This window comes from Acytostelium subglobosum (genome assembly GCF_000787575.1).
Source record: "Acytostelium subglobosum LB1 DNA, scaffold: scaffold29, whole genome shotgun sequence".
NCBI lineage: Eukaryota > Evosea > Eumycetozoa > Acytosteliales > Acytosteliaceae > Acytostelium > Acytostelium subglobosum.
Genome location: NW_012236504.1, coordinates 323,949 through 348,976, shown reverse-complemented (window position 1 = coordinate 348,976; position 25,028 = coordinate 323,949). Strand labels below are relative to the sequence as shown.

The 25,028-nt window shown below is 41.2% G+C and overlaps 12 protein-coding genes across 12 annotated transcripts; 8 read left to right on the top strand and 4 right to left on the bottom strand.

Moving 5' to 3' along the window:
- Window positions 1–414: 414 nt before the first annotated feature.
- Window positions 415–3,352, top strand: SAMD00019534_109180 (hypothetical protein; the record flags this gene model as incomplete). The annotated part of the gene is made up of 4 exons (XM_012893947.1): window positions 415–1,602; window positions 1,672–2,448; window positions 2,521–2,842; window positions 2,910–3,352. The coding sequence occupies 4 exons, from the start codon at window positions 415–417 to the stop codon at window positions 3,350–3,352; spliced, it is 2,730 nt and encodes a 909-aa protein (XP_012749401.1).
- A 1,565-nt stretch (window positions 3,353–4,917) lies between these two features.
- SAMD00019534_109170 (hypothetical protein) lies at window positions 4,918–5,885 on the top strand (the record flags this gene model as incomplete). Its single annotated transcript, XM_012893946.1, has 5 exons — window positions 4,918–4,931; window positions 5,018–5,090; window positions 5,196–5,243; window positions 5,326–5,705; window positions 5,792–5,885. 5 exons carry the CDS (start codon window positions 4,918–4,920, stop codon window positions 5,883–5,885), a joined length of 609 nt encoding a protein of 202 aa, XP_012749400.1.
- Window positions 5,886–6,711: 826 nt separating this feature from the next.
- SAMD00019534_109160 (hypothetical protein) lies at window positions 6,712–7,725 on the top strand (the record flags this gene model as incomplete). Its single annotated transcript, XM_012893945.1, has 4 exons — window positions 6,712–6,871; window positions 6,959–7,086; window positions 7,200–7,408; window positions 7,500–7,725. 4 exons carry the CDS (start codon window positions 6,712–6,714, stop codon window positions 7,723–7,725), a joined length of 723 nt encoding a protein of 240 aa, XP_012749399.1.
- A 1,312-nt stretch (window positions 7,726–9,037) lies between these two features.
- On the top strand, window positions 9,038–11,501 carry SAMD00019534_109150 (hypothetical protein; the record flags this gene model as incomplete). Its single annotated transcript, XM_012893944.1, has 4 exons — window positions 9,038–9,073; window positions 9,169–9,468; window positions 9,575–9,781; window positions 9,873–11,501. 4 exons carry the CDS (start codon window positions 9,038–9,040, stop codon window positions 11,499–11,501), a joined length of 2,172 nt encoding a protein of 723 aa, XP_012749398.1.
- A 483-nt stretch (window positions 11,502–11,984) lies between these two features.
- SAMD00019534_109140 (hypothetical protein) lies at window positions 11,985–12,872 on the top strand (the record flags this gene model as incomplete). Its single annotated transcript, XM_012893943.1, has 4 exons — window positions 11,985–12,153; window positions 12,235–12,486; window positions 12,569–12,661; window positions 12,742–12,872. 4 exons carry the CDS (start codon window positions 11,985–11,987, stop codon window positions 12,870–12,872), a joined length of 645 nt encoding a protein of 214 aa, XP_012749397.1.
- Window positions 12,873–13,373: 501 nt separating this feature from the next.
- SAMD00019534_109130 (hypothetical protein) lies at window positions 13,374–14,877 on the top strand (the record flags this gene model as incomplete). The annotated part of the gene is made up of 3 exons (XM_012893942.1): window positions 13,374–14,176; window positions 14,283–14,384; window positions 14,472–14,877. 3 exons carry the CDS (start codon window positions 13,374–13,376, stop codon window positions 14,875–14,877), a joined length of 1,311 nt encoding a protein of 436 aa, XP_012749396.1.
- A 175-nt stretch (window positions 14,878–15,052) lies between these two features.
- Window positions 15,053–15,709, bottom strand: SAMD00019534_109120 (hypothetical protein; the record flags this gene model as incomplete). Its single annotated transcript, XM_012893941.1, has 3 exons — window positions 15,053–15,199; window positions 15,270–15,416; window positions 15,494–15,709. 3 exons carry the CDS (start codon window positions 15,707–15,709, stop codon window positions 15,053–15,055), a joined length of 510 nt encoding a protein of 169 aa, XP_012749395.1.
- A 295-nt stretch (window positions 15,710–16,004) lies between these two features.
- Window positions 16,005–17,215, bottom strand: SAMD00019534_109110 (hypothetical protein; the record flags this gene model as incomplete). Its single annotated transcript, XM_012893940.1, has 3 exons — window positions 16,005–16,418; window positions 16,497–16,754; window positions 16,835–17,215. Coding segments are annotated over 3 exons (1,053 nt in total), but the record flags the coding sequence as incomplete, so codon positions are not given.
- Window positions 17,216–18,097: 882 nt separating this feature from the next.
- Window positions 18,098–18,659, bottom strand: SAMD00019534_109100 (hypothetical protein; the record flags this gene model as incomplete). Its single annotated transcript, XM_012893939.1, has 4 exons — window positions 18,098–18,206; window positions 18,287–18,384; window positions 18,477–18,521; window positions 18,606–18,659. The coding sequence occupies 4 exons, from the start codon at window positions 18,657–18,659 to the stop codon at window positions 18,098–18,100; spliced, it is 306 nt and encodes a 101-aa protein (XP_012749393.1).
- Window positions 18,660–19,690: 1,031 nt separating this feature from the next.
- SAMD00019534_109090 (hypothetical protein) lies at window positions 19,691–21,136 on the top strand (the record flags this gene model as incomplete). The annotated part of the gene is made up of 7 exons (XM_012893938.1): window positions 19,691–19,757; window positions 19,840–19,961; window positions 20,069–20,302; window positions 20,387–20,575; window positions 20,644–20,726; window positions 20,792–20,903; window positions 20,987–21,136. The coding sequence occupies 7 exons, from the start codon at window positions 19,691–19,693 to the stop codon at window positions 21,134–21,136; spliced, it is 957 nt and encodes a 318-aa protein (XP_012749392.1).
- Window positions 21,137–21,659: 523 nt separating this feature from the next.
- Window positions 21,660–22,121, top strand: SAMD00019534_109080 (hypothetical protein; the record flags this gene model as incomplete). Its single annotated transcript, XM_012893937.1, has 1 exon — window positions 21,660–22,121. A coding segment is annotated over one exon (462 nt), but the record flags the coding sequence as incomplete, so codon positions are not given.
- A 525-nt stretch (window positions 22,122–22,646) lies between these two features.
- On the bottom strand, window positions 22,647–23,589 carry SAMD00019534_109070 (hypothetical protein; the record flags this gene model as incomplete). Its single annotated transcript, XM_012893936.1, has 2 exons — window positions 22,647–23,361; window positions 23,450–23,589. The coding sequence occupies 2 exons, from the start codon at window positions 23,587–23,589 to the stop codon at window positions 22,647–22,649; spliced, it is 855 nt and encodes a 284-aa protein (XP_012749390.1).
- Between the last annotated feature and the right edge of the window lie 1,439 nt (window positions 23,590–25,028).

The following is a 25,028-nucleotide window of genomic DNA, read 5'->3' as shown; positions in this document are numbered from 1 at the left end:
CACCTGTGTTTGATGGCTGTGATTATAATTGTTGGTGTGAGAGATGGCTTTGCTTAACAACGTTGGGTTGACTGAGCATGGTACCATGCTCCTTCCTCCCTCCCTCCTGTCTCCTCTTCCTGTCTCCTCCTCCAAGTTTGAATTCAACCAAACATCCATCATCTCACCAACTTTATTTATATACACATCCCAAACCAACGTCCAACTTTCCAGACTTATCTCTTCTACACACACAATCAGTCAATCAATCAAAGTCAGACCATTCCAATCCATTCCAATCAAACACATTCAATCCATCCCACATAACAAACAACATCTTGGCACATCAACATCAACAACAATAATAATTTGCCAACTGGAAAGATGAATAATAATACTATAAATTATATTAAGATTGTTGGATTGCTGTGGACAATGTTGGTGATTGGTGCGATGTCATTGGACTATTCAGATTGTGGTACATTCAAGAACAGCATGTATGGAATGTATAATATCAAGTCACCAAACGGCGTACAGCGCTGCAATGTTGTGATCGAGGACGACGAAGGCTTCCAGGATTTATATTTGGGCGACGATATGGAAGAAGAACAGATAGTGACCAATGGCAAGACGACCACATTTTACAAGTCGTCAACGACAACGACCACCACCAACACAATGGCGACCAGAAGCACCAGCAGCGACGATTATATTAGCGAGACCGAAACTCGCTCCACGACCACCACCACCTCGGGCGGATCGGCCGGCGCCGGCTGGGAGGACTCATTCATGAAGTCGTTCTGGCCGTTCAATTTTGGATCGAGTGGCGGCAGTACGAGTGGCGCAACGACCAGATCAATGCCATCGACAACAACCACATCAACGACAAAGACTTCAACGACGACAACTGGAACACATTATTCCAACTTTGATGATCTGTCATCATATTATTCATACTTCTACAATAAGCCATCGCGGACCACAACCAAGACCTACTCGACCCCAAACCTCACGCCAGAGGAGCAGGAGTACATGGACCCGGATCTGTCCTCGGGCGAACCGATTGGAAACACAACACTCTATGTTGATATTGAGAAATCAGTCAATGTTAGGTCAAACATCACAGTTGGCAACAAGTCCACGATGATACTCAAGTGCTCGGGCGGCACCTGTCTGACATCCAATCGACTCAACGTGTATGGATCGATCAACGCCATCCAGCAGACCAAGATTGACATTGCCAACGACATATTCTTCCGCGCCGGCTCATTCTTCTCGGTGTTCAATCGAACGACCATCAACACAAAGAATCTACGCAATGAGGGAATAATGAATATCAACGCCAACACCAACATCAATTCAAATGTCAACCTTGCCAACAATGGAAGACTGTTCATCAACAGTGCATCGATGTTTACCATCCCGTTCTTTACATCCAATCGAGGTCAGATCACGATTGATCGTGATTCAACACTCACGACCACCAATCCATCAGTCCTATCCAACAAGTCACAATTTGCCAACTTTGGATTGATCACTTCCAACGACACATTCAAAGTGACCTCCAAGTCCACCCTCTACTCCGAAGGTGATCTAAACACAAGTGGTGTAGACAATGATGATGTAAGTAGTATATCTTTGGAATAATTCCAATCAATCAATCACTAATCATTCAATCAATCAATCATAAAGGGATCAATTGTATTTAGGAATGGCAATTTGAATGCCAAGGCCTACAATTCCAACTCACATAATATGTTTGATGGTACATCATTGTCCATTCAATCAATGTTCTTGGATGCATTGTCCACGTTTGATTTGACCAATGGATTCCTCAAGTCAAACACTGGCAATGGAATACTCAGTGTTGGTGGCAGACTGAATATGACCAACTCAACAACAAACATCAACAGTGGATCATTCAGTTTATTCTCAACAGCTCGTCTACATCTCAATGGTGGCAAGCTCATTGCTACATGTCAAGATCTTATGAACATGACCGACACTAGCATGATGAACATGGAGAATGGATCAGAAGTGGCCATTGATGGTGCCTTCCTGTTGGACAGTGGCACCAGCATTCAGTCCGCATCAAGTATGCTCAAACTATTATCCGGTGTCAAGTCAATGCTTGGTGATATCAACATCAAAGAGAACTCAATGTTGTTGGTCGATAACAAGTCCAAGGTATCAGTGTTGGGCAATCTCAATCTGGCCTTCTCCGCTGGACACGCGGCATCTGGTGATGTGGACATCCAAGGTGCACTCAACATCCGTTCGAGTCTTTTCAACAATAGTGATTTGCTCTCGGTCAATGGTATCCTGTCACTTAATGGTGGCAGTATATTCACCAATCATGGATCAGGACAAGTCAACATCAATGCCAACATCCTCACCGACTCAAAGGACAACTCAATCAACAATCTCGGATCATGGTTATTTGGCAACAACACCTCTCACTTTATACATGTAAGTATGATTGATTGAATGCAGTTGATTGATTGATTGATTAACATTTATTAACATTTATTGATAATCCAGGAATTTGTTAATAGTGGAGAACTTAAATTGTTGAGCTCCAACTTGACATCAAGTTTGTTCAAGTTGACTGATGGTATTGTGTCGTTGGCAAACTCAACAATAACATTGGATCAGAACAAGACAGCATTCCTTTTGAATGGTGGATTACTCCAAGGTCATGGTATTATCAACGGTGACATACTACATGAAGCCGGTGTCCTTGGCTCACTCCTCTCCACATCCCTACTCCACATCACTGGCAACCTAAACCAAACAATCAATTCCCTGACCTCCATATTCATTGATCTTGAAGACCTACTCAATCTCAATCTTAACATATCACGTAAGTAATCAATCATCTTCTGACACATCCATCCATCATACTTACACTTACATCAACAATATATTAGTTAATATACTTGGATTGTTGAGATTGAATGGTATACTCTCGATCACACTCAATATCAATCACTTGCCAAAGTTGGCAGCAATGGGTGATGTGTCGTTTATGTCATACCAGGCGGCATCGGGCAACTTTACAAAGGTGCAGGTCAAGGTGTTCAATCCAGAGACTAAGGAGGTGACCGAGGTGGACAATAGTTGTCTGTCATTGAAGCGCACCAATACTGTAATGAGTCTGTTGGTCACTAGTGAGAAGTCGTGTATGCCCAAAGTACCATCGAGTGATAACATCCAAAAGATCAAACTGGCTGCTGGTGTTGTCAGTGCCTGTGTGGCCATGTCCCTAGTCACAGGCGGCCTACTCTGGAAGCGACACTCCATTGCCACATTCCTCAAGATACGTAGAGAGTCATTGTTAAACTCATCACATGGCAGCAGTAGTAGACTCTAATAGTATATAGTATAATAGTATAGTAGCCTTCCTTTTCCCCTCGTCTTCTTAACTTCTTCCGACATGCCTGGGTCAACAACATTTGACACAGGATATCATCTAATAAACTCGAGTTCATTTCAAAGCATTACATTCATAGTCTCATTCAATTGCCATTGTGGCATCCATTCATTCAAAGTCTGTCAATTACCAGGCCAGCCTATTAATCCATCCAACCATGATCCAAGTTGGACTATTGGCACGCGTCACTTCATCGGCATCACTACAATAATGAGTCATCGAGATAGATGGAAAGATCGTTGTTATTGTTTCTTCTACGATCGATCTGGTATATGTCGAGTTGACAAGTTGTACAATAGGTTGACCTCTAGAGGTCATGTATGTATGATGCCATTGACTATAGCCATCCATTAACTCACATGGGTCAATAATCAACTAACAAACTTCAAGACATTGGTAATCGTTCAATGAATTTATTTCGACATTGACCTCTCACACACACTACTTTCCACTTTGTTTGTGGTCAAATCGACAAGATAGTGAGTTGTTCATCGAAAGGTAGTTCATGAATAGTAGGTAGATAGACAGCCAGTCAATATTCTTTCTACTTCTTCTCCTTTTTCTTCTTAACAATCAACCTTTATCGTATGGTATCGTATGGTTTGGTCTAGTATGGTATGGTTGGTTCCCAACTTTCGTCAAGGTGTCTGTGGATCAATCATATATAATTAGTGTACTTTTCACCATCAATCAAACCATTCAAACAATTATTTATTAAACACAACAACTACACTCAAAGTAGCCGCCACCAAAGAAGACAATAATACAATACAACCCAAACTTAAAGGTGATTGTTCATTTCTTTCTTTTCTTCTTGTTCTTCTATTCCATCCACTCAATCAATCAATCAATCAAACAAAACATATCAATCCAATCTATCAATGATGATACCAACCAATCAATATTACTTGAGCTTTGAAGTGCGAACACCTTTGACATACTTGTCATTGAAACACGCGACATCCTTTCGTCTACATCGACAACTCTCACACTCTTTCAAAACAGTGTCCGATATCCTGTGGAAAAAGGATTAGAATGTCCAAATTAATTTTTTTTAATTATCTTGTGTCACAACATTCACACTCACCAACACCAACACTCTCACTCCTCCTTCTCTTCCAAACCATCCTCACCTCTCAACACTAACTAAACCCCCAGTGAATGAATGACTGTCATCGCGCAACTGTACACCACACCAACAAAGAAAGCAAACCAAACCCACAAGTTCGAGCAAGTACACACCGTTCACCAGCTCACTCTTATTTGTTCACAAAACACACGCTTCTTCTTACACATACACATAAACATACATACACATTATCACTTCACTATCTATACATACATATATACTTATCTATCTATCTATCTAACTAGTCAGAAAGAAAGAAAGAAAGAATCTAACATCTTAATATCCTCCTCCCTCAAAACAGAGATTGTAATTTAATACATATACATCATCATCATCAGAACAGGTCAATACAGACAGACATTACATTATACAAACAATGAACCCAGATTAGTAAGTTGAAGTTGATTGACAGCAACACAAAACTTAGTTCATTCATGTGTATCGATAACCTCTAACATCATCATATCGTATTATAGTCACTACCTCTTCAAGCTCTTACTCATTGGTGACAGTGGTGTAGGAAAGAGTTGTCTACTTCTTAGATTCGCTGTAAGTTTTGTTTGTTTAAAGATAAGTGTAGTGAGACCGCTCACTCACTCAATCAATCAATCATCGTTTGATCATCTTGCTAACAACACTTTGTACATCATATAGGATGACACATACTCAGAAAGCTTCATCTCTACCATTGGTGTCGACTTCGTAAGATCATCACTTTGAATCAAACAACAATAACAACATCAACAACAAACTAATATTTTATTTAAACAATTCATTCAATCAGAAAATAAGAACTATCGAGTTGGCCGGCAAGATTGTCAAGCTACAGATTTGGGATACAGCTGGACAGGAGCGTTTCCGTACCATCACCAGCAGCTACTACCGTGGTGCCCACGGAATCATCGTTGTGTACGACGTTACAGACAGAGTGACCTTTGACAACGTCAAGCAATGGCTGTCAGAGATTGATAGATTCGCTTGCGAGAGCGTCAACAAGCTGTTGGTCGGCAACAAGAGCGATCTCGTCGCCAAGAAGGTCGTTGACTACAACACCGCCAAGGCTTTCGCTGATGAGCTCAACATCCCCTTCCTTGAAACCTCTGCCAAGCAATCCACCAACGTCGACCAAGCATTCACTACCATGGCCACTGAAATCAAGAATAGGTATGTTTGATTGATTGAATGATTGATCAATCGAGACAGCAGCGCTCTCAGCTCACAAACTAACAACATCATGTTCACATCAACAGATTGACTGCTTCTCAACCAACCGCTGTCAACAACACTGCCAAGATTGTCCCAGGATCGTCAGCACCAATTCAAACCAAGAGTGGATGTTGTTAAACGGCATGCTCTTCAGTAGCACATGTCCACGTTGCGTTGTTTACGATATCATTGTGATCATCAAGCTCAACTTGGTGATGCCTTTTCTGTGTCTTATAATAGCTTCTTTCTACTTCTAATTATTCCAATCCATCCCTTCATTCCCATCCCCTCCTCCACCTCCCTCCAATGGCACCCGAGTACTGGTAGGCGACTGCCAAAGATGAAACAAAACAGAGTGTGTGTGCCCTTCTTACCTCCCCGCAGCAGCAACATCATCATCACTATCATCTTCAACTCCATCCAACTCTCTTTCTCTTTCTCTATCTATCTTTCCTTACTTCTTCCATTCGCCATTCAACCCGCCATCACAAACATCAGCAACCTCAGAGGAACCTACATAATACAAAAGAAAATAAATATAATAATATACATAGATAGGTGTGTCCGTGCATGGTATAGACAATCAAATAACAAGATATACATGTACCTTCTCTATCCTCCAATGCAGCTGGGATTGATCAAGATGTAAAGGAACTTCAAGGATTGATGGTCAATGCTGGAGAGTGGGAAGTTGTGTGTTGGACTTTTGTTGACCTAAAGTCAGAGGCAGCTTTATTTTTTAATTTTTATGATGGAGGTGATGATCACATGGCACACAATGAATGACTGAATGATTGAATGAATGAGCTACTGAGTGTGTGTTTGGATGATGACAGTGTGGACTCTTGGAATGGTGAATGCATATTGAGCTGGAGTGCCTCTTGTGTTTGACATATTTATCAATCATCTCAAACATATACATATACAATATTTATATAAATATATACATTATATACACAATACAATGAACAAATTAATTGTTTCAATCTTTGCCCTGTTGATCGTGGCTTTGGTTGTCGTGGCTGAGGATGTCGCTGTCACCGAGCCAGTCGATGCCGCTGCCCCAGCTGCCGTCCCATCAGATGTATCATTCTCCTATATATTCCCAGATTATCCAAACAATGGTATGATCACATTCATTCAAATCATTCATTTCATTCAATCAATGTAATAATAAGTATATTAACATGATTCAATGATAATATATACAGAGTTCCCAGCAGGATCAGTCGTTGAGGTTCTTGTCGGATTTGGAAACAATGGCGACGCCGCTTACAACATCTCTAGCATCTTTGCCTCTTTGAACCATCCACAAGACATGAACTACGTCATCCAAAATGTACGATTAATCATTGATTGGCGAGATCATTCATACGTTCATTCACATTCAATCAATCATCTGGTTGTTAACACGTCCTCTCCATCAACTCAACATTAACATCAACAATATAGTACTCTCGCGGTGAGTTTGGTATCACTGTTAAGCCAGGACAACACACTACCCTGTCCTACCGTTTCGTTCCAGATGCCATGTTGGACCCAAGACCATTCGGACTGATCGTCGCTGTCGACTACAGAAACGAGCAACAGAACTTCACCCAGGCCCTCTTCAACTCCACCATCAACATCGTTGAGAGAGCCAGCTCATTCGACATTGAGAAGTATGTGTTATTATCAACATGGAGGAGGACCATGTATCAAGGGAAAGAGTGGACAAGACACTGACCCATCACTCAATCAATCAAACTTTAGCCTCTTCTTGATCATCTTTGCTCTGGCCATCATTGGATTGGTTGGATTCGTCGTGTACAACAAGATGCCAAAGTCAAAGAAGACCCGCCGTGTCACTGGTGACAAGACCTCGTCCAACACCATCAGCTCTGATGATGCCAGTGACTGGTTGTCTGGTACCTCTGCCGACTCGCCCAAGGTTGCCAAGAAGGTCACCTCGCCATCAGCCGTCAAGAAGAACAAATAAGTAGTGTAGCGACTCATAAGTTTAAAAACAACAACAACAAGTAGAAGAAAGCGATCCAAACAATCAATCATTCAATCAATCATTTCACCTCATACCCTTCCATCTATGATGGATGACTGCGGCAACAATGCTTGGCTATTTTTGCACATGTTCATTCTCCCTGTTGTGTTGGTCCCATCTAAATAATAATAAACCCTAAATTTACAAAGTAATAATTACTCTTCCTCCCTTGGTTTCTTCAACACTTGTCCAACACATGGATAGGTGTGGATATTGTTAGTCAGATGGAATGGTATCCTCTTCAGCTGTCATACACATCACACACACACTCACACACACTCATGTGACACTTCCAATCAATCAATCAATCAAGTGTTAGAGGTGACGTGGATGATAAATTAATCAAGGACAATTCCAAATCATAGTAATAGAAGACTCAAGTTCAATTTACAAATATCAATAATGGAGAATTAAATACATGTCCTATAAATACTGGTGAATTATTGATATCCAAATAATATTCCAAAGTAACCATTATATTTAGATATCTCTCTGACAACATATTGTTAACAAATACAATGACATTAATATGTAGGTATTGAATATTAATAATAAGTTAACTGATTGATTAATTAATTAACATTTATTTGTTATTTAGCCGCCATTTCAAAGTTAAGTTTCACTGCTACTAGTGTTCAAGGAGGTAGAATCGGTGGAGGATCTATTATTGGTTCTGGACAGGGATCTAATATGATTGCAGAGGAACAACCATGTCTATTAACACTTGATATGCAAAAGGGATTGTTGGGTACTTTGGTAACTCCACTTCTAAACCTTGGTATTATCACAAATGCCTTAAGTTCAGTTATACAATAACAAGGTTGTAATTTAATATTCAATCAAGTAATTTACAACAAAGTAATAATAAAGATCAACGTCAACAACCAACCAGGTTTACAAAAAGAAAACGTATCTTTGCATATTTGATCAATTCCCCCATTTCTAGTATCTCATCATCGCCCAAAAAGGTGATGTCACCCACTGATCACTGGGGTGTTCGCTGATTCACTTTCCATCAGAACCCCGTGATTGGGTTGAGCCTACAACAAGAGGAAAATCTGATTTGTGTTTGTTTGAGAGGTCCTCGCACCGACGTCAGTCAGGGAGGTGTTGAGGCTAGTCAGTCCATTCATCTCCTCGCACTCTATCATCCAACACATCAATAATATCTACAAATAACAAACAGACAGACATTTAATATTAACTTACTAAGTACCATAGTCATTCATTCATTGTCTTACTTGACTCCATCATGTCGACGTTGGGTTCATTCAAACTTCCACTCAATGTAAGTATCATACGATTGATTGATTGAATGATTGATTGGTCGCAGACTCACACTCACACTCCTACTCGCACACTCGATCAATCAATGTTCTCTAGAATGAGATTGATCTGTTGACTGAGGAAGTTGAGAAGGGATATGATGATAGTAATACTGTTAGGAAGTTCTTGGAGAAACGAATACAGATAGAGGAGGAGTATGCAAAGAACTTGCAAAAGTTGGTAAAGACACAGACTGGTCTAAACAAGATGGGTGGTATCTGTGGTGCATTCACCGTTATTGTAGAGAACACCAATCAATACTCTATGGAGATACTCAAAGTGGTACAAAAGATCAACGACGACATCACTGTCCCCTTGAGGGACTTCCTAAAGGATCTAAAGGCCGAACAAAAGACTGTAAGTTCGTTTGTGTTGAGGGTGTTGGTGGGGGTGTGGGCTAGGGCTAGGGCGAGGCTTGAGGCGAAGGACTAGGACCATGATCTAACAAACATCAATCAAACAGTATATAGCAGATGGACAAAACCTTACAAAGGAGAGAAAGGAGATGTTTGAAACATTGAAGAATGCAAAGGCAAAGTATGATTCATTGTCATCTGGTGCAATATTGGATGGCGAATCAAAGATCAAAGAGGCAGAGGATGATTACAAGTATTATGTCGCTGTTGCCAACAGGTACCAAGCAAGCTTCCACAGTGACAGGATGCCCAAAGTATTGAATGTACAGTATTCCCATCAAAGTCCATCAATGTTCATCAGGTGATCACTAACATACCACACACTCAATCATGGAACTATTCCAGGGCTTTCAAAGATTGGAGACCATTAGAATGCAGAGGATGAAGACCAACTTGAAGAAGTTCATTACAGAGTATGATGCCATACCAAATAGATTGTCAATGTCGATAAAGGAGTCTGAGGATGCTATTAATGCGATTGATACGAAGAAGGATATCATGGCATTCGTCAACTTTAATCGTGTGATCAATAGTGCATTGCCAGAGTTTGTCTTTGAACCAAGTGAGCGCAAGAAGAAGAGTTGGAGGATGTCCGTATTAAAGATGACTGGAAGTGGCAAGCAAGATCAGTCCTCTTCTTTGGACCAACAGCAAACGACATCGTTACATCAACAACACAACGCAATGCCAACACGTCGATCGATGAACCCCAATACAATGGTGTTTGGAGCGCCAATATCAGAGGTCATGGAGCGACAGCGTGCCAGGTATCCCGAGCTGAACGTGCCCTATGTGCTCATACTTTTTGTCAATCAGATCAAGAGTCTGGGCGGCGTGCAGACCGAGGGCATCTTCCGCATACCAGGCAACAACATTGACATCATCACAATCAAGGCGCGCATAGACCAGGGCGACTACTCATTCGTCGAGAGCAACGTGCACACACTGTCCTCCACACTCAAGGCATGGCTGCGCGAGATCCCGCAGCCACTGATCCTGGATGATCTGTACGAGGCGTCGGTCAACTGCGAGTCAGTGTCGGACCTCATCGACGTGTTTGATCAGCTGCCTGTGCACAATCAGCGCATCCTCACATATATTGCACAGTTCCTCAAGGAGTTGACGTTGCCCGAGAACGTGGCGCACAGCAAGATGACCATTGACAACATGTCCATGGTGTTTGCACCATCCTTCCTGCGGTGTAACAATCCAGAACTCTTCATGGCCAACATTGAGAAGGAGAAGAACTTCATTCGCATCCTCATCGAGGCCACCACCCAACTCCAAGACATATGTCCACTCAATCTCTCACTGGCCACACACACACCAACCTCTAGCAACATTGTCAACTCGACATCATCCGATTCAATATCGAATATGGCGTCGACTGGAGCAGGACCGCGATCACCAGACTCCAGCAACTTCAAGTCAACTCACACACGCACACCATCTTCACCAAACTCAACGACGTCCAGCAGCAGCAACTCGTCATACACATACTCAACACCTTCATCACCAACATCACCAACATCACCAGCATCAACACAGTCATCAACATCATCAATGGCATCGGCGGCATCGTCCAAGTCCACTTCGCCGCCGCCATCAATTTCCAAAATCTCCATTCCCTACAAGCCCACGACAAGCCACTCTGATCACATGAACCTGTTCCGACCGCAATCAATCGGCATGCATCTTCAGTCCACCAGCTCATCATCAACTTCAACACCAACACCAACATCAAACATGTCAACAATGTCATCATCATCACATTATCACTCACAAGCACCAATATTACACGCGCCATACGTCATCTCACACTCCAAAGCAACTTCCATGTTGAAGGATCTTCACATGGCACACAACTCCAGTATCAACCAAGCTCACAAGTCCTCCAACAAATCACGTATATCCTCCCTTGACATCTTTGGTCCTCCAGTCACGCATGACCTGGATGACGATGACGAACAATGAAGTGTGTTTCGCGAAAGAATCAGTGTCGGCTACACATGACCCATTTTTCAAAAAGAGCGCCAAATTCAAACAAATAACACAAACTTGTTGTTGTTGTTTCATTTCCTTTGACAATGTTTATTTGATTGAGTTGAGTTGTATAACATAGATAGATAGATAGATAGAGATAATAATAGGATGGATACATATAACTACAATTCACAGATTAATAAGACATCATCAATGTATCAATCATCTGTACCAAATAATCAGAAGCATCATATGACTTCAAGTCAATTCTATAATACAGGAGGTGTACCAACATCATCAACTTATGGTACTTCATCATCAATGTTCAATGCAGGTGGAGGAATGAATATGAATATGAATAGTATAATGGGTACATCATCATTGTTATCATCAAATATCAATCATCAACAACAACATCAACAATCTCAACAACAACAACAATATAATATTGATATTGATAGTTTACTTGAAGAGATGAAACAAATGGAGTACAAGGTGGAGCAGTGGCGTCAGGAGCATACGGATGTACTTCGCAGGAACCAAATATCACACATCTCCACAATTCACAAGATGAACGAGAATATCGAGCGTCTAAACACCGAGGACCAGTTCCTCAAGCAGAACGATTTACATTCCAAACAGAGTATGTACATTATCAATCACTGGAACTATTCCATTCCAATCAATCATTTAACTAATCAATCAATCAATCAATGGCGCCAAGTCATAAAGAGACAACAGGATGAGTTGCAACATCATTTGGATGGTATCCAGGAATTGAGATCAAAGGAGGAATCACTTCCACCTGCAGTGGACTCATTGGGTCAGATGGTACATGAGCAACAAGTGGACCTGGCAAACACACAACGTACAGTGACAACTGTTGAGCGATCAAATGATGAAAGACTCTCCAATGTCGAGCGAACACTTGGTTACTTCAGGACACATCTTGGACTTGACATTCGTATCTCACCAGGTAAGGATTGATTGGCGCCACTCCATTTGGACAATCCATTCATTCATTCATTCATACTTACACCAAACTTATAATATTTTAGATGGAGCTCAGTTCCAGTTCACAAAGATTGATCGAAAGCAACCTGATCGTATATTTTCAGTTACCGTTGACTTTGAACATGATGAGTATAGAGGTAAGTAAGAATGAATGAAGGGATACCCAATCAGTCCATGTTGAGTTGACCTAACATCCACCTCCATCCACATCCAACAGTTGTCGAATGTACACCAATGATTGGCGAGCTCAAACAACTCGTTGAGTCATTGAACGAGACCAATCATCTGGCAGGCTTCATCAAGTCGATCAGGAAGCAATTTGTAAATATATCACAACAACAGCAATGAGTCATCATCGCCACAAATAAATGGGTGGGCGACCCTTCATCTCATTCATTCGAATATTCACTGTTGGCACAAGCAATGTGTGCCCTTTGGAACAAGTTATCTATCTGTTTCCACTGACACTTCCAATACCTGAATGGTTGTCGGCAATTCAAATGACTCACTGTTGTCCTATTTTGGTGAAAGTTGTGTGTATGAGTGCCCAGTGATGACACGAAGCCGAGATTGAGTGAGTGTGTGAGTTAGCCAAGGGGGTTTGGTGGTTGGGGGTCAAGGAGGCACACAAAAACGACAATGCATCCAACCTGTGTGCGTTCGTGATTCATCAAGTTGAGCTTTGGATACTTTCATTCATTCAGGTATATACACACTACACATAGAGATAATATCATATAGTATTAGTAACATTTGGTGTTGTTGAAGTTGGTGACCACTTATATTGTATTGTTATATAACTTATATCACATTCAATCAATCATTCAATCAATCAATCAACATAATAACATGATAACATTCAAGTCTACCAATAACAATGCTGCAACAGCAACACATAACCTGATATTACAACATAATACAATAGAGAGGAAGACAAACAAGTTCATTGAATCAAATACACGAGATGAGAAGAAGTTACGCAAACATCAACAATCACAGTCACATGAACATGAGCATGATCAAACACATCAATCACATGATCAATCACAACTTGAACCACAACATCGAGAGCAGCAACAACAACTGAAACAAACTCAACAACCTCAGAACAACACTACAGATAACAAGAAGAAGACAACGACATCATCAACAACAACAAAGGATGGAACATCAATGATTGGATCAGGCATATACAACTGCTTGAACTATATGTATCAATCAATCAATGACTGGCTGTATATTAAGAACTTCAACTTCTTCTGCTCGGTTCTGCGGTGTGGAGCAGTGCCAAGACATATTGGCGTCATCATGGATGGAAATAGGCGATTCGCGCGACGTGAGCACATCGAGTTGTACAACGGACACAAGATGGGCTTTGCCAAGATGCTGGACATGTGTCAGTGGGGACTGGCCCTCGGCGTCCAGATCATCAGTGTCTACGCCTTCTCAATAGAGAACTTCAAGCGACCCAAGAAGGAGGTGGACGATCTCATGCAGCTGGCCAACGAGAAGTTTGAAGAGATGCTCTGCAAGACACACAAGCTACAAAAGATGGGCGTGCGCATAAGAGTCGTTGGCGACCTTACCCACATACCCGAGAAGACCAAGATCATCCTTGCCAAGGCTGTCAAGGCAACAGAATCAAACACAAAGTATGTTATGACTATTCATGGTTGGCTGGCTGGCTAGCTGGCCTGGTCACGTGACCAGTTAGTTCGCTTGATCAACTGACTCATTGGCGTTCATTCAATCCTACAGAGCCCTACTCAACATATGTATGTCCTACACATCACACGAGGAGATGCTACACTCAATGAAGACCTTATCCAAAGGTGTACAGGACAATGTAATTTTAACAGAGTATGTGTAATGAGCCCAGGCAGGCCTCAAGCCCAAGCCCAAGCCCCAATCATTGGCGCTAACAATGGACTACTCCATCACTTGCAGGGATATCGATCAGAGTCTATTTGAGAAGTGTTTATATATCGAAGAGGACCTGGACATATTGGTACGAACATCTGGCGAATATAGACTAAGCGACTTTATGCTATGGCAGTCATGTTACAGTAGCTCCAACTTCCTCAAGGTGCTTTGGCCAGACTTCTCATGCTTCCACTTCTTCTACATCATCTTCCTGTATCAATCCAACTATCGCATGGTCAGCGAGCGTCAAAAGAGAAAGACGCTGCAGCAACAGGCCAGTGCAGCAGCAGGTTCCAACTCTGACAACAACGACCGTGTCAGAGAGTTTATCGATATGCTTCGCAAGAGTGAGCAGGACATGTTTGAAGAAATGTCCAAATGCGATCCAAGCGAGCACAGTGGCGTGGACGACCCGCCCAAGACCGCCTAACATGTCACTCATACATGCATGTTGTCACACAGGTCATCATCAGATCACAAGGACAAGTCATCCTCAGTGAATCAATAACATACATATATACTAGCTCCTTGCTTGTTTTGCTTCCATTCCATTCAATCAATCAATCATTCAGTCAATACTTCTGTTTCCTGTATTGTTGTAACCATTATACACTCTCGAATTGGTTGACCTTGTGCTGGCTTCGCTTCAGGTGATCGTTGATGAATAGCCAGTCTGTCAGTTTGTTATCATCAGACTTGCGGTAGATGTAAGGAATGATATATGGTACTGGCTTGCGAGTGAATAACAATACCTGGAAGTTGATGCGCAAGAGTGTCAGTATATACCAGTCAGCAATCAATCAAACGCAATGCTATACATACGTTGATATAATAGTAACCAGGTTTATGAGGACACTCGACTGGATCGGAAATCAATATCTGTAGTACTGTATCAAAGTCAAATATAGTCTTTATCTCTAGTCTGTTGATGACAATGTTCTTCTCCTTTACCAGTCCTGTATTCTTGACCTATTATTGTGAAGTTGTTAGTTCAACAATGTTCGAATGTCTGCACATTGTGACGTGATGTGATGTATTGAACATACCTCGAATGGTGTACACTTTGCACCTTGGTCCTTGATCCTCTTCATCTCTTTAGCCAACATCTCTTTCATCCAATTGAGCACCTTTGTCTCTATCTGTGAGTTGGCTTGCTCCTGCATGCTTGCCACAGCTTCACCCAATGATACCTCCTCTTCCAGTATCTTTGGTTGATCCACAGAGGTATTGTTGTTGTTATCGTTGTTATTGTTATCGCTCATGTTTATTATTAGATATGAATGAATGTATGAATGTATGAATGAATGACTCGTCACTTTGTGTCAAAGTGTCGTCTTTTTCGTTTCCGCTTGGACAAACACAACGTCATGATCAGGAACAAACGAAGATAGTCTCAATAAGGAAGTTGGTTGATTGATTGATTGATCATGTGTTATGTTGTTGGTTTATGACAGCATACTGCAAGGACGCATGTGCCTTGCAATACTATATAATATTGATTGATGTACTGAATGAATGGGACTTGATGATCGATATTGATTGATTGATGAGTTACTGCTTGGTGACGTTGCTGTTGTGATTCTTCAACTGTGGGTTGGAAATAGCATTGAAGTATTGGGAAGGTCTGAACATTCTGGAAAGTCTAATCAACTTCTCCTGGATGGGCGTTGGCTTCACCTTGAGGTCCTTTAGGGTCAGAGCACCGGCGTTGACGATGAGGTTCTGGTTTTGGTATTCCAGTTCGTCTGGCATGAACAGTGGATCACGAGAGTGTTGCAGCACCTTGGCGGCAATACGCATGACGTCCATTGACACTGGGATGTTCTTCTTATTGGACTGTACAGTGGCCTCGACGATGTAGTCGATGAATTGTCCCCATGTGAATATCTCATCTCCACCAAGCTCGTATGTCTTTCCGGCTGATGTCTGGAGCTCAAGAATTGCCATAATAGCATTGGCAAAGTCGACACACTGTTGATTGATTAGGTGATAGTGAGTGAGTGAATGACATCTTGCATGATCACGATTGATGATGAACGCAACACATACGTGGAGTGGCTGGAATTGCAAGTCCTCATTGTATCTTGGGATGAATGGTGACCAATAGGCCACTCTGGACCACTTGTTGATCAGTCTGTCTTCATCTCCAAACATCAAACCTGGTCTAACTACTGTACAGTTGGGGATTATCTCCTTGACAGCCTTCTCTCCGATGGCCTTGGTGCGCGAAAAGCCTGAAGCAGAGTCCTCCGATGCATTCAAAGCAGAGACATGTACGTATTTCTCAATACCAATATTCTTGCTCAACTATAATGGTAGAGAGGTCAGTCCATCACTTGATCGAACGAACGAATGAATGAATGTATGATCGATCATCATGAACATACCTTTGCGATTCTGGTAGCAGCATCAACGTTGATGTCCTCGAATGAGAAGTTGCGAGTCTCATAGTTGCGTCCAGCCAAGTTGATGACGATGTTGGAGTGAGAGATGGCACGCTCGATAGAGTCAGTGTCACGAATGTCGTAGCGCACTGGGATGATCTGTCCGAGCTCACCCAACACCTTTAGGTCACGGAAGGAGTAGTCCTCGCCACGGTATGGCACGACCACCTGAATACCTGACTTTGTCAACAGCTGCACGATGTAACGACCTGTGAATCCAGTGACACCAAAGATCGTGGCCACCAGACCCGATGAGTGAGTACGTGATGCATGCACGATAGATCCTACATTCCTCTGTTTGTTCAATTCATTCATTCGTTCATTAGTTCATTCGTTCAATGTAATCCGATTCCAATGTTATTCATATGTGAGTGAGTTGTTGTAAGTACATCATCATCATGATCACTATTATTCGCCAACATGTTTAGATGTCACCTACAGTTTGGAATGGGAGTGATGATGACAAGCTTGGTGTCAAAAGAGCTGTTTGGTTCATGTTGATGTTGTTGTATGAGGGGATGTATGTTAGCGCTTGTTCATGGTATAGTATCTCAGGTCAGATCAATCAATCAATCAATCGATTAATCAATGAATGAGAATGATCACCTGATGTGTGCGATGATGCATACTCTTTGAAATATTCTTGAACATTGTGTTACCTGTCTGTATCGGCTACAAGATAGATATATATATAATGGTAGGATAGAGAGTGAGATAGATATATAGTACACAATACAAAAAGAGACAAAGACAGAGTGAATGATGATCATTCTTGACCTCAGCTGCTGCAGCCTTCTGAATCGCTCCCTCCGCCACCCACACACTTTGTTTTTTTTTCCGTTTCCATCAATGTCTGGAACTTCCTTGTCACTATCAAGGACGACAAGCTGGACAGATGATGATTATTATTACCAATGAAGGTCAGTGCGCTATATCCTTTATTGTATTATGTTGTTTAGCCATCTATGGATGCTGATTGTCTCTCCTAGTGCCACACACTGAAGTCTGATCAATCACTCACTCATTCGCTCGTTCGCTAGATTGCATTTGTCGTTGTTGTTGTTGTTGTCATGTTTCCTGGTTTGTTGCCCATCATGCATACATATATATCAACTTTGATATATACATGTTTAACTATACTATATATTCCTTCATTCCAGCTTTCCTCAATCTTTGTGTCTGTCTGTCTCTTGATACTACACAGGGTTAATCCAATGTTGGTGATGGCTTGACAATCTTTTGCTTCTTATCATTCTCCTGACGAGCCAATCTCTCTGCCTCGTGTTGCATAAAGTTGGTAATGAATCTTGTGGCACTGTATGTGTGTAAGATGTCAGTAGGTGTCAAATAGTATGATGACGATGATCCACAACAACAACAACAACAACAACATACTCTGTCTTATACTCCTCAATCTTTTCCTGATCAGCCTCGTTCTTGTGCTCTCTGAATGATCTGGCAATGTGCAAGTGAATGTTCTTTGTGAATCCATTCTATTGATGTGATGTGATATCAATGTCGTGTTGCTGTGTCAGTAATGCGTTCAATCAATCATTCAGTCAGTCAGATTCCTGGCATTCCTTACCATCTCACCAATGTATCTTGCCAGTCTCAAGCAGTCCCTATATATCTGTTAACATCGACCGATCGATTGAGGTATCATCATCAAGTGTTAGAAGGAAGATGTGATTAAGAATGGAGTGTGGACACATACATGAACGGTGCTCTTCTTGATAACATTTACACCATTGACAGCAGCCCCAGACATTGTTATTTACTCTATTATCTCTTAATCTTAAGTCAGTTGTACTTAAAACAATGACACAAAATTGGTGGTTGTCTCATTAGGCCCAAACACTGAAAAACGACAACATTAAGTACTTGTTTAGATATTCTTATTCAATCAATCAAATCGATCAATCAAATAATCAATCATTCAACAAATATATTAAATGATTCGGGGACCGATATTGAATCTCCTTGGCAAAGTATCTGAGAGAGATATTGATATCTTAACATTCATTATGAAGTTTAAGTATTGTGGATACTTTGACTTTGGTCCAAAGTTACAATCAATTTAACTAACTTTTAGATTCAAAGATTTGAATACTTAAGTAATCGGTGATCGAATGTCCGATCCATTGTAGTTGTTGAGTAGTGTATCATATGATCAGTGTGTGTGTGTGTGTATGAGGTGTATTCATAGACTAGAGGTCAACATTTATTGATCCCAATCAAGGTGAACCAACCCACGAAAGCCAACCAGACCCATCATAAAAGACACACTGAAGGATTCACAGACTGCTTTTTTTTTATTTTTTTTGTATTGTTGTATAAAAATATGTGTGATATTTCAGCTGGCGCCTTATCCTGTATCACACACAGACACACTGTTCACGCGCTCACATACTCCACTCTCTCTCTCTGAGCTCACACACATTCATCTTTCATTCATTCATCCATTCATTCTTCACTCATTCATTCACTCACTCTTTCATCTTTACTCTCTCCCCACTCCACTCCACTATCTTCCACACATTAACAGAAGTAGTAGTAACAGTTATCAGCAGTCACATTTACTTGGACGATCGACCGAACCTCATATCAATCAATTAATCATCATCATCATCCACATCCACATCAACCCTATTTCCATTGGATAATAGATATCTATTGTATATATAAATATATATCATCACGTGTTATACATAGTCAAACTACAACAACAACAAACCTAGCGACATACAGCTACAGCGCAATACAGACAACAGATAAACAGACAGACAGATACAAACAATAATGGGACAATTGCTGAGTTTCATCAATGGCAATGACCACGCCGAGCAAATCTTCATCGACTTTGAGAGTACGTTGTTGGCATTACATTCGACTTTGTCAAATGATGCAACATGACACTGACTGACTGACAAACAAACAATTATAAACAGATGCTCAACCATCGGATGAGGAGAGAGACCTCCACACTCAAGTCGCTGAGGTCTTGAACAAGGGACCAGAGATACTCCAGAAGCTCACCACCTATACAGGTTGTAACGAATATATTAGAAGAGTATGTAATCTTATTATAATACGTTGACAACCATCGACATCTATCTAACATACTTATCTTTGTTTGTTTGATTGATTGATTGTTTGATTGATTGATTGTTTGTATAGGCCATCACCAACCCAGGCCCAGATACAGAGGAGACTGCTTGGGAGCACGTACTCCCCGCCGTGGATATACTGCAGGAGTTTTACGACTACTCTTTGTTGTTGGAGGGCTGTTTCCCCAAGTTGTTGGTGGCACTGTGCAAGCTCGATCCAAAGACTAGCCTCTCCAACCAACAGGCTATTGCCAAGCAGTTGGCAGATGTATTTGATTTTGTATTAAGATTCGACGATGCCAAGGTATGTTAATGATTGATTGATCGATTGATCGATCGTAGCAGTGTCAGTGTAGTGCCGTTCAATCCTAACACAACAATCACACAGATGGTCAACCCAGCAATCCAGAACGATTTCTCATATTACCGTCGTACTCTAAATAGAATGAAGTTGTCCAAGAAGGACGCCAACATCAAGATTCGCGATGAGTTGGCTAACAGAATGTCTCTGTTCTTTGCCTATCCAACTCCAATGATGAAGGTGCTCAGTGAAACCACTGCCAAGTTCCTCCAAACTGTATGTATTGCCAATGATGATCAATGAGTTAGTAAGTGGCCGTAGTGCTAACCATCAACAACAATTAGGATACCACCGTACCAAGGGAGAACGTGACAACTACCCTGTCCACCATGGCCAACGTGTGCCACGACATGGTCGATAAGAAGAAGTATGTTTGATGGAATGTTTGTCGGCTTGTACAATGAATGAGACTAACATCAATCATCATCTTAGGTTCACCAACAACGAGATTAATATGTTTTGTTTGAGAGCAATGGTCGGCTCTGTCATTTTGTACGATCACATCCATCCACAGGGTGCCTTTGTCAAGAAGTCCCCAGTCAACGTAAGTACCCATCTTGTGAACTGATTGATGACATTTGATCATTTTGATTAACATATCGATATCACACAATACAACACAACTAGATCAAAGGATGTATTGTTACACTCAGAGATCGTAACGTGGCCTCATCCACTGATGGTCTCTTGAACGCACTCCGCTTCACTACAATCCACTTGAACGAACCTGAAACCCCTGGCTCCATCAAGACATTGCTCTTGAGTGAGTCTGAGTAAGTGTGTATGAGTTGGACTGCCAGCGTCCAACGACCGCCACTGGAAACAAAGCCGCAATTCAATCAATAAAGCAACAACATCAACCTATCCTATCTTATCGTCGTTCCATTCAATTACTAAGATATATGTTGTCTTGATGTTGTTCAGTCGACATGTCCGATTCTGCACCAGGCCTGGATGAATGGATGGATGGATGTCCATCATGACACACTTCTGTACAAGTTCTCGATACTCACTGTCATTTCGATGTTCTACATCGATGTGTTTCCAATTTAGATTGGTGGGACCATGTCTTCTCTTCAAGGGAGACCCCTTTGTCCTCAAGATACCCACCTAACCACATGAATTAATTAATTATTACCTTCTAAGGTAATAGAAAGACTATAAAAGTTTCCCTCAGAGGGCATGAGTGTATAATATTAATCGATTAATTCAAGTTGTAGAATAACAACAAGATATAAATAAACAATACTACATAGTCATAAATATATATATAAATAATATACAAACTATAATCAACAAAATGTCATATAACAATAATAATAATAATTATAATGGTTATAATAATTACCCACCTCAGCAACAAGGAATGCCTCCACAGCAGCAGCCACAACAAAGAATGCCTCCACAACAGCAACAAGGAATGCCCCCAATGCAGATGCCAATGGCTCCACCTCCTCAGGGAACTACCAGAGTAGTCAACAGTCAAGTAACATACTCAACAGTGAACACTGATTATGACACAGGAAGATCAAGACTAAAGGTATTGCCAGGAATATTCCGTTCGAGTAGGAGCCATGGTCCATCTCCAACTGTTGTAAATTATTCTGTTGCTCCTCCAATGGTTGTTCAAGCACCTCCTCAAGTATATGTACAACAACCTGTATACCAGACACCAGTTTACACACAAGTACAGACAAGTGTACCTGTCTACTACCCACAGCCTGCATACTATCAAGCAGGTCCTCCTCAGTACTACTATCATTAAGGTAGTGAGTGTGGTAGTAGTCCTATATAATAATAAATAATACTTGTACTTCTTATCTTCAATTGTACATAGATATAATATCCCAACTAAGACGCAGAGAAGAATAGGAAGGGTTGAGGGTAGACAATAGGTGTGTACATGTTTATCTGTTTGGTTGATTGATGGCTGATATGGAGACTGTGAGGGAACGTTGAGCATCCAGGTCAAGACATTAATGGACAAACATGTCCACAGATACTGTCTATGAGTATGTAAAGTGAGGTATGTGAAGGAAGTGAATGGCGAGGTGTTGGTTTGTTGGGTTACAAGGAGAGTGATTGAGGTTCAAGTTGCGGTGTTGGAAGGTTTGTTGTTGGTCGGGTATTTGGATCATCTGTTGTTAACAACTGACTATCAAATGGCCAAGTCTGTTGTGAACAGCGGAGTAAACCCGGGGACTGGGACGGGGACGGTAATAGGGGACGGGGACGGGTGGATACGATGTGGGTAACCAGGGGTATTAATGCTGGCTGCCAAGCACATTTAGTCAGAGACTGACACAGGGGTAATGTTGAGCAATCTTCTTAGGTCAACAGTCATCGATTGAAGGTTTGGGGCAGACTGTTGAGGTTGGAAGTCGTCAAAGTTGGGCATTGGTAGGGCGTTGGGGGCAGGCGAGTTGTTAAAGGCGCCGCCGGACCAGAAGTTGGATTGTGGAGCCTTCTTTGGTGAATCGAAGCGAGGCGACAGGCTGTTCCTCTTTGGTGAATCGGTGGTGCGTTGGGGTGTCTGGGGCTGCTTGGACAATGGTGGCACGAAGCTCTTCTTTGGCGAAGAGTAGTCGATGGTGATGGTGTTGTCGGTGATGGTGGCAGAGTTGTCTGGTTGGGAGTACGATGAAATCTTGTGGATCGAGTCTGGTGTCAAGAGAAAGTCTTGTAGAACGAGTGAAGTGTCGGTGACGGTTGGCGCCAGTCCTGGTGGGAACTGTGGTACGGTCTTGATTGGTTTCAGTGGCTTCTCATCGTCGGACGAGCGTTGGCTATAGCTACTGTTGTTATTGTAGTTGTTGTTGTAGTTGTTGGTGTACTGTGGCTGGTTGGTTGGTGTTCTTCTTCTCTGTTGGTTTGGCTTGTTGTTGGTGTTGTTGGCGTTGTGGCTAATGTTTGGTCTCTTCATCTTGAGATCATCGTTTGGTGACATGATAAAATAGCCCTCCTTGAACTCTCCAACGTCTTCCTTGGCGACTACGGCCTCACTATAGAGTGTTGAGTTGTTTGTGTGTTTAATATGAGTTGTGACTCACAAAGTTGTTGTTGTTGTTGTTAATTGTGTTGCACACTTACCTAAATGCAGCCTTGACTGGGGATATAGATGACATGTTGTTATTGTTGTTGTTGGCGTTGTTGTAGTTGGAGGTGTTGTTTGTTCTCCGGCTGTACTGTGGCTTTCTGTTGTTGTTATTGTCCATCAGTGTATTGTTCATTGTGAATGTTGTTGATATTAAATTAAATGTATATACAAGACTGTATTGATTATTGATATATAGTAGATTGATTGATTGATTGACTGTTTGATTGATGACTATACAGATTAACTATCCTTTTTAAAAAATGTTGGATGTAGATCTGATTGATGGTGAATGAAGTATATAGATAGTTGATGTTGAGTTGATGTTGATGTTGAAGGTGACTGATACAAATACAATATTATATGTTGTTCTCGTCTATTATCATTGCAGAGTTAACTTGTTATTATTACTAACTGTTGTTGTATGAAATATGTTTGTTGTTTGACAAAGAGGTTCTTCTCAAGTGAATGTTTATATACACTTTGTTTGTCTGTCTTGTCTTGTAAAGTTGAGAGCTGAGAGAATGAGAGTCGTGTTACTGATCAAACAAGTTTCGTTGAGCTTTCAGCGTATGTAGCGTAAGTGAAATGATGACGATGTTAATTAATTAATATATTAAATAAATTGTTATTGTATGTACGTTGTTGTTTGTTGTTGGAATAATTGAAGAATGAATAAATGTTTACGAAATTGAATGAGTTGTTGGGTTGATAGAGTGGTCGCACTTTGTATTGTTTGGTTGTTGTATGGGAGGGTTAACAATTTGATTTTTTTTTAATTTGTTTGGTTTTAACGAACTGAGATGTTGTGTTGGGATGATGTGAGCGTTGGTGTTGTGTTTCACGGGATTGGGTCCTGGGGGCGAGATTGTGAATAAAATTGGGCAACAAGCAGTTTAAAATTAGAAACACACACAAACAAAGAATGGAATAGATGTTGTCCAAAGGAATCCAGATGATGATGATGTTGATAGAAGGTATGGACTAGATGGACTATTTAGATCTTGGTGTAGTTTTAAATATGATTGGATAGCTATTGGATTGGATAACAACTAGATAGACGATAGAGAAACTGTCTGAAATTGAATGAGCATATGAATGAATTCTGCTTCACACGCTAATTAAATACTTTGGCATTCTCGACGTCACGATCACAACAACAACTATGACAATGCCAAAGGTGGTAGGGGTGTGATGGATGGATTGTACTGATGATGAACAATGTGTGTATGTGTTAGAGTGGTGATTGGATTGGTCAATTACGCCGACTTGTATTTATATAATTATCCACGGCATTCATTAATGAATTCAACTACTACCACTGTCTGACTGACTGAGATATATATCCGGATCTCAATTGTCTGCAGGTCAACTGTCAACTAGGTACCATCCAATGATAGTAGAGGAGGGGGTAGTTATGGTCTAGTGGTACACATTCGAAAAATACAATGACGGTTGATAAATGGAGAGTGGATAGATTGATGGATAGAAGGATGGATTGATAGATGGGTGTATTGTTGTTGACCCAATGAATATATGAGTGATATTGTAATTTAAAATATTCTTACCTTGGTT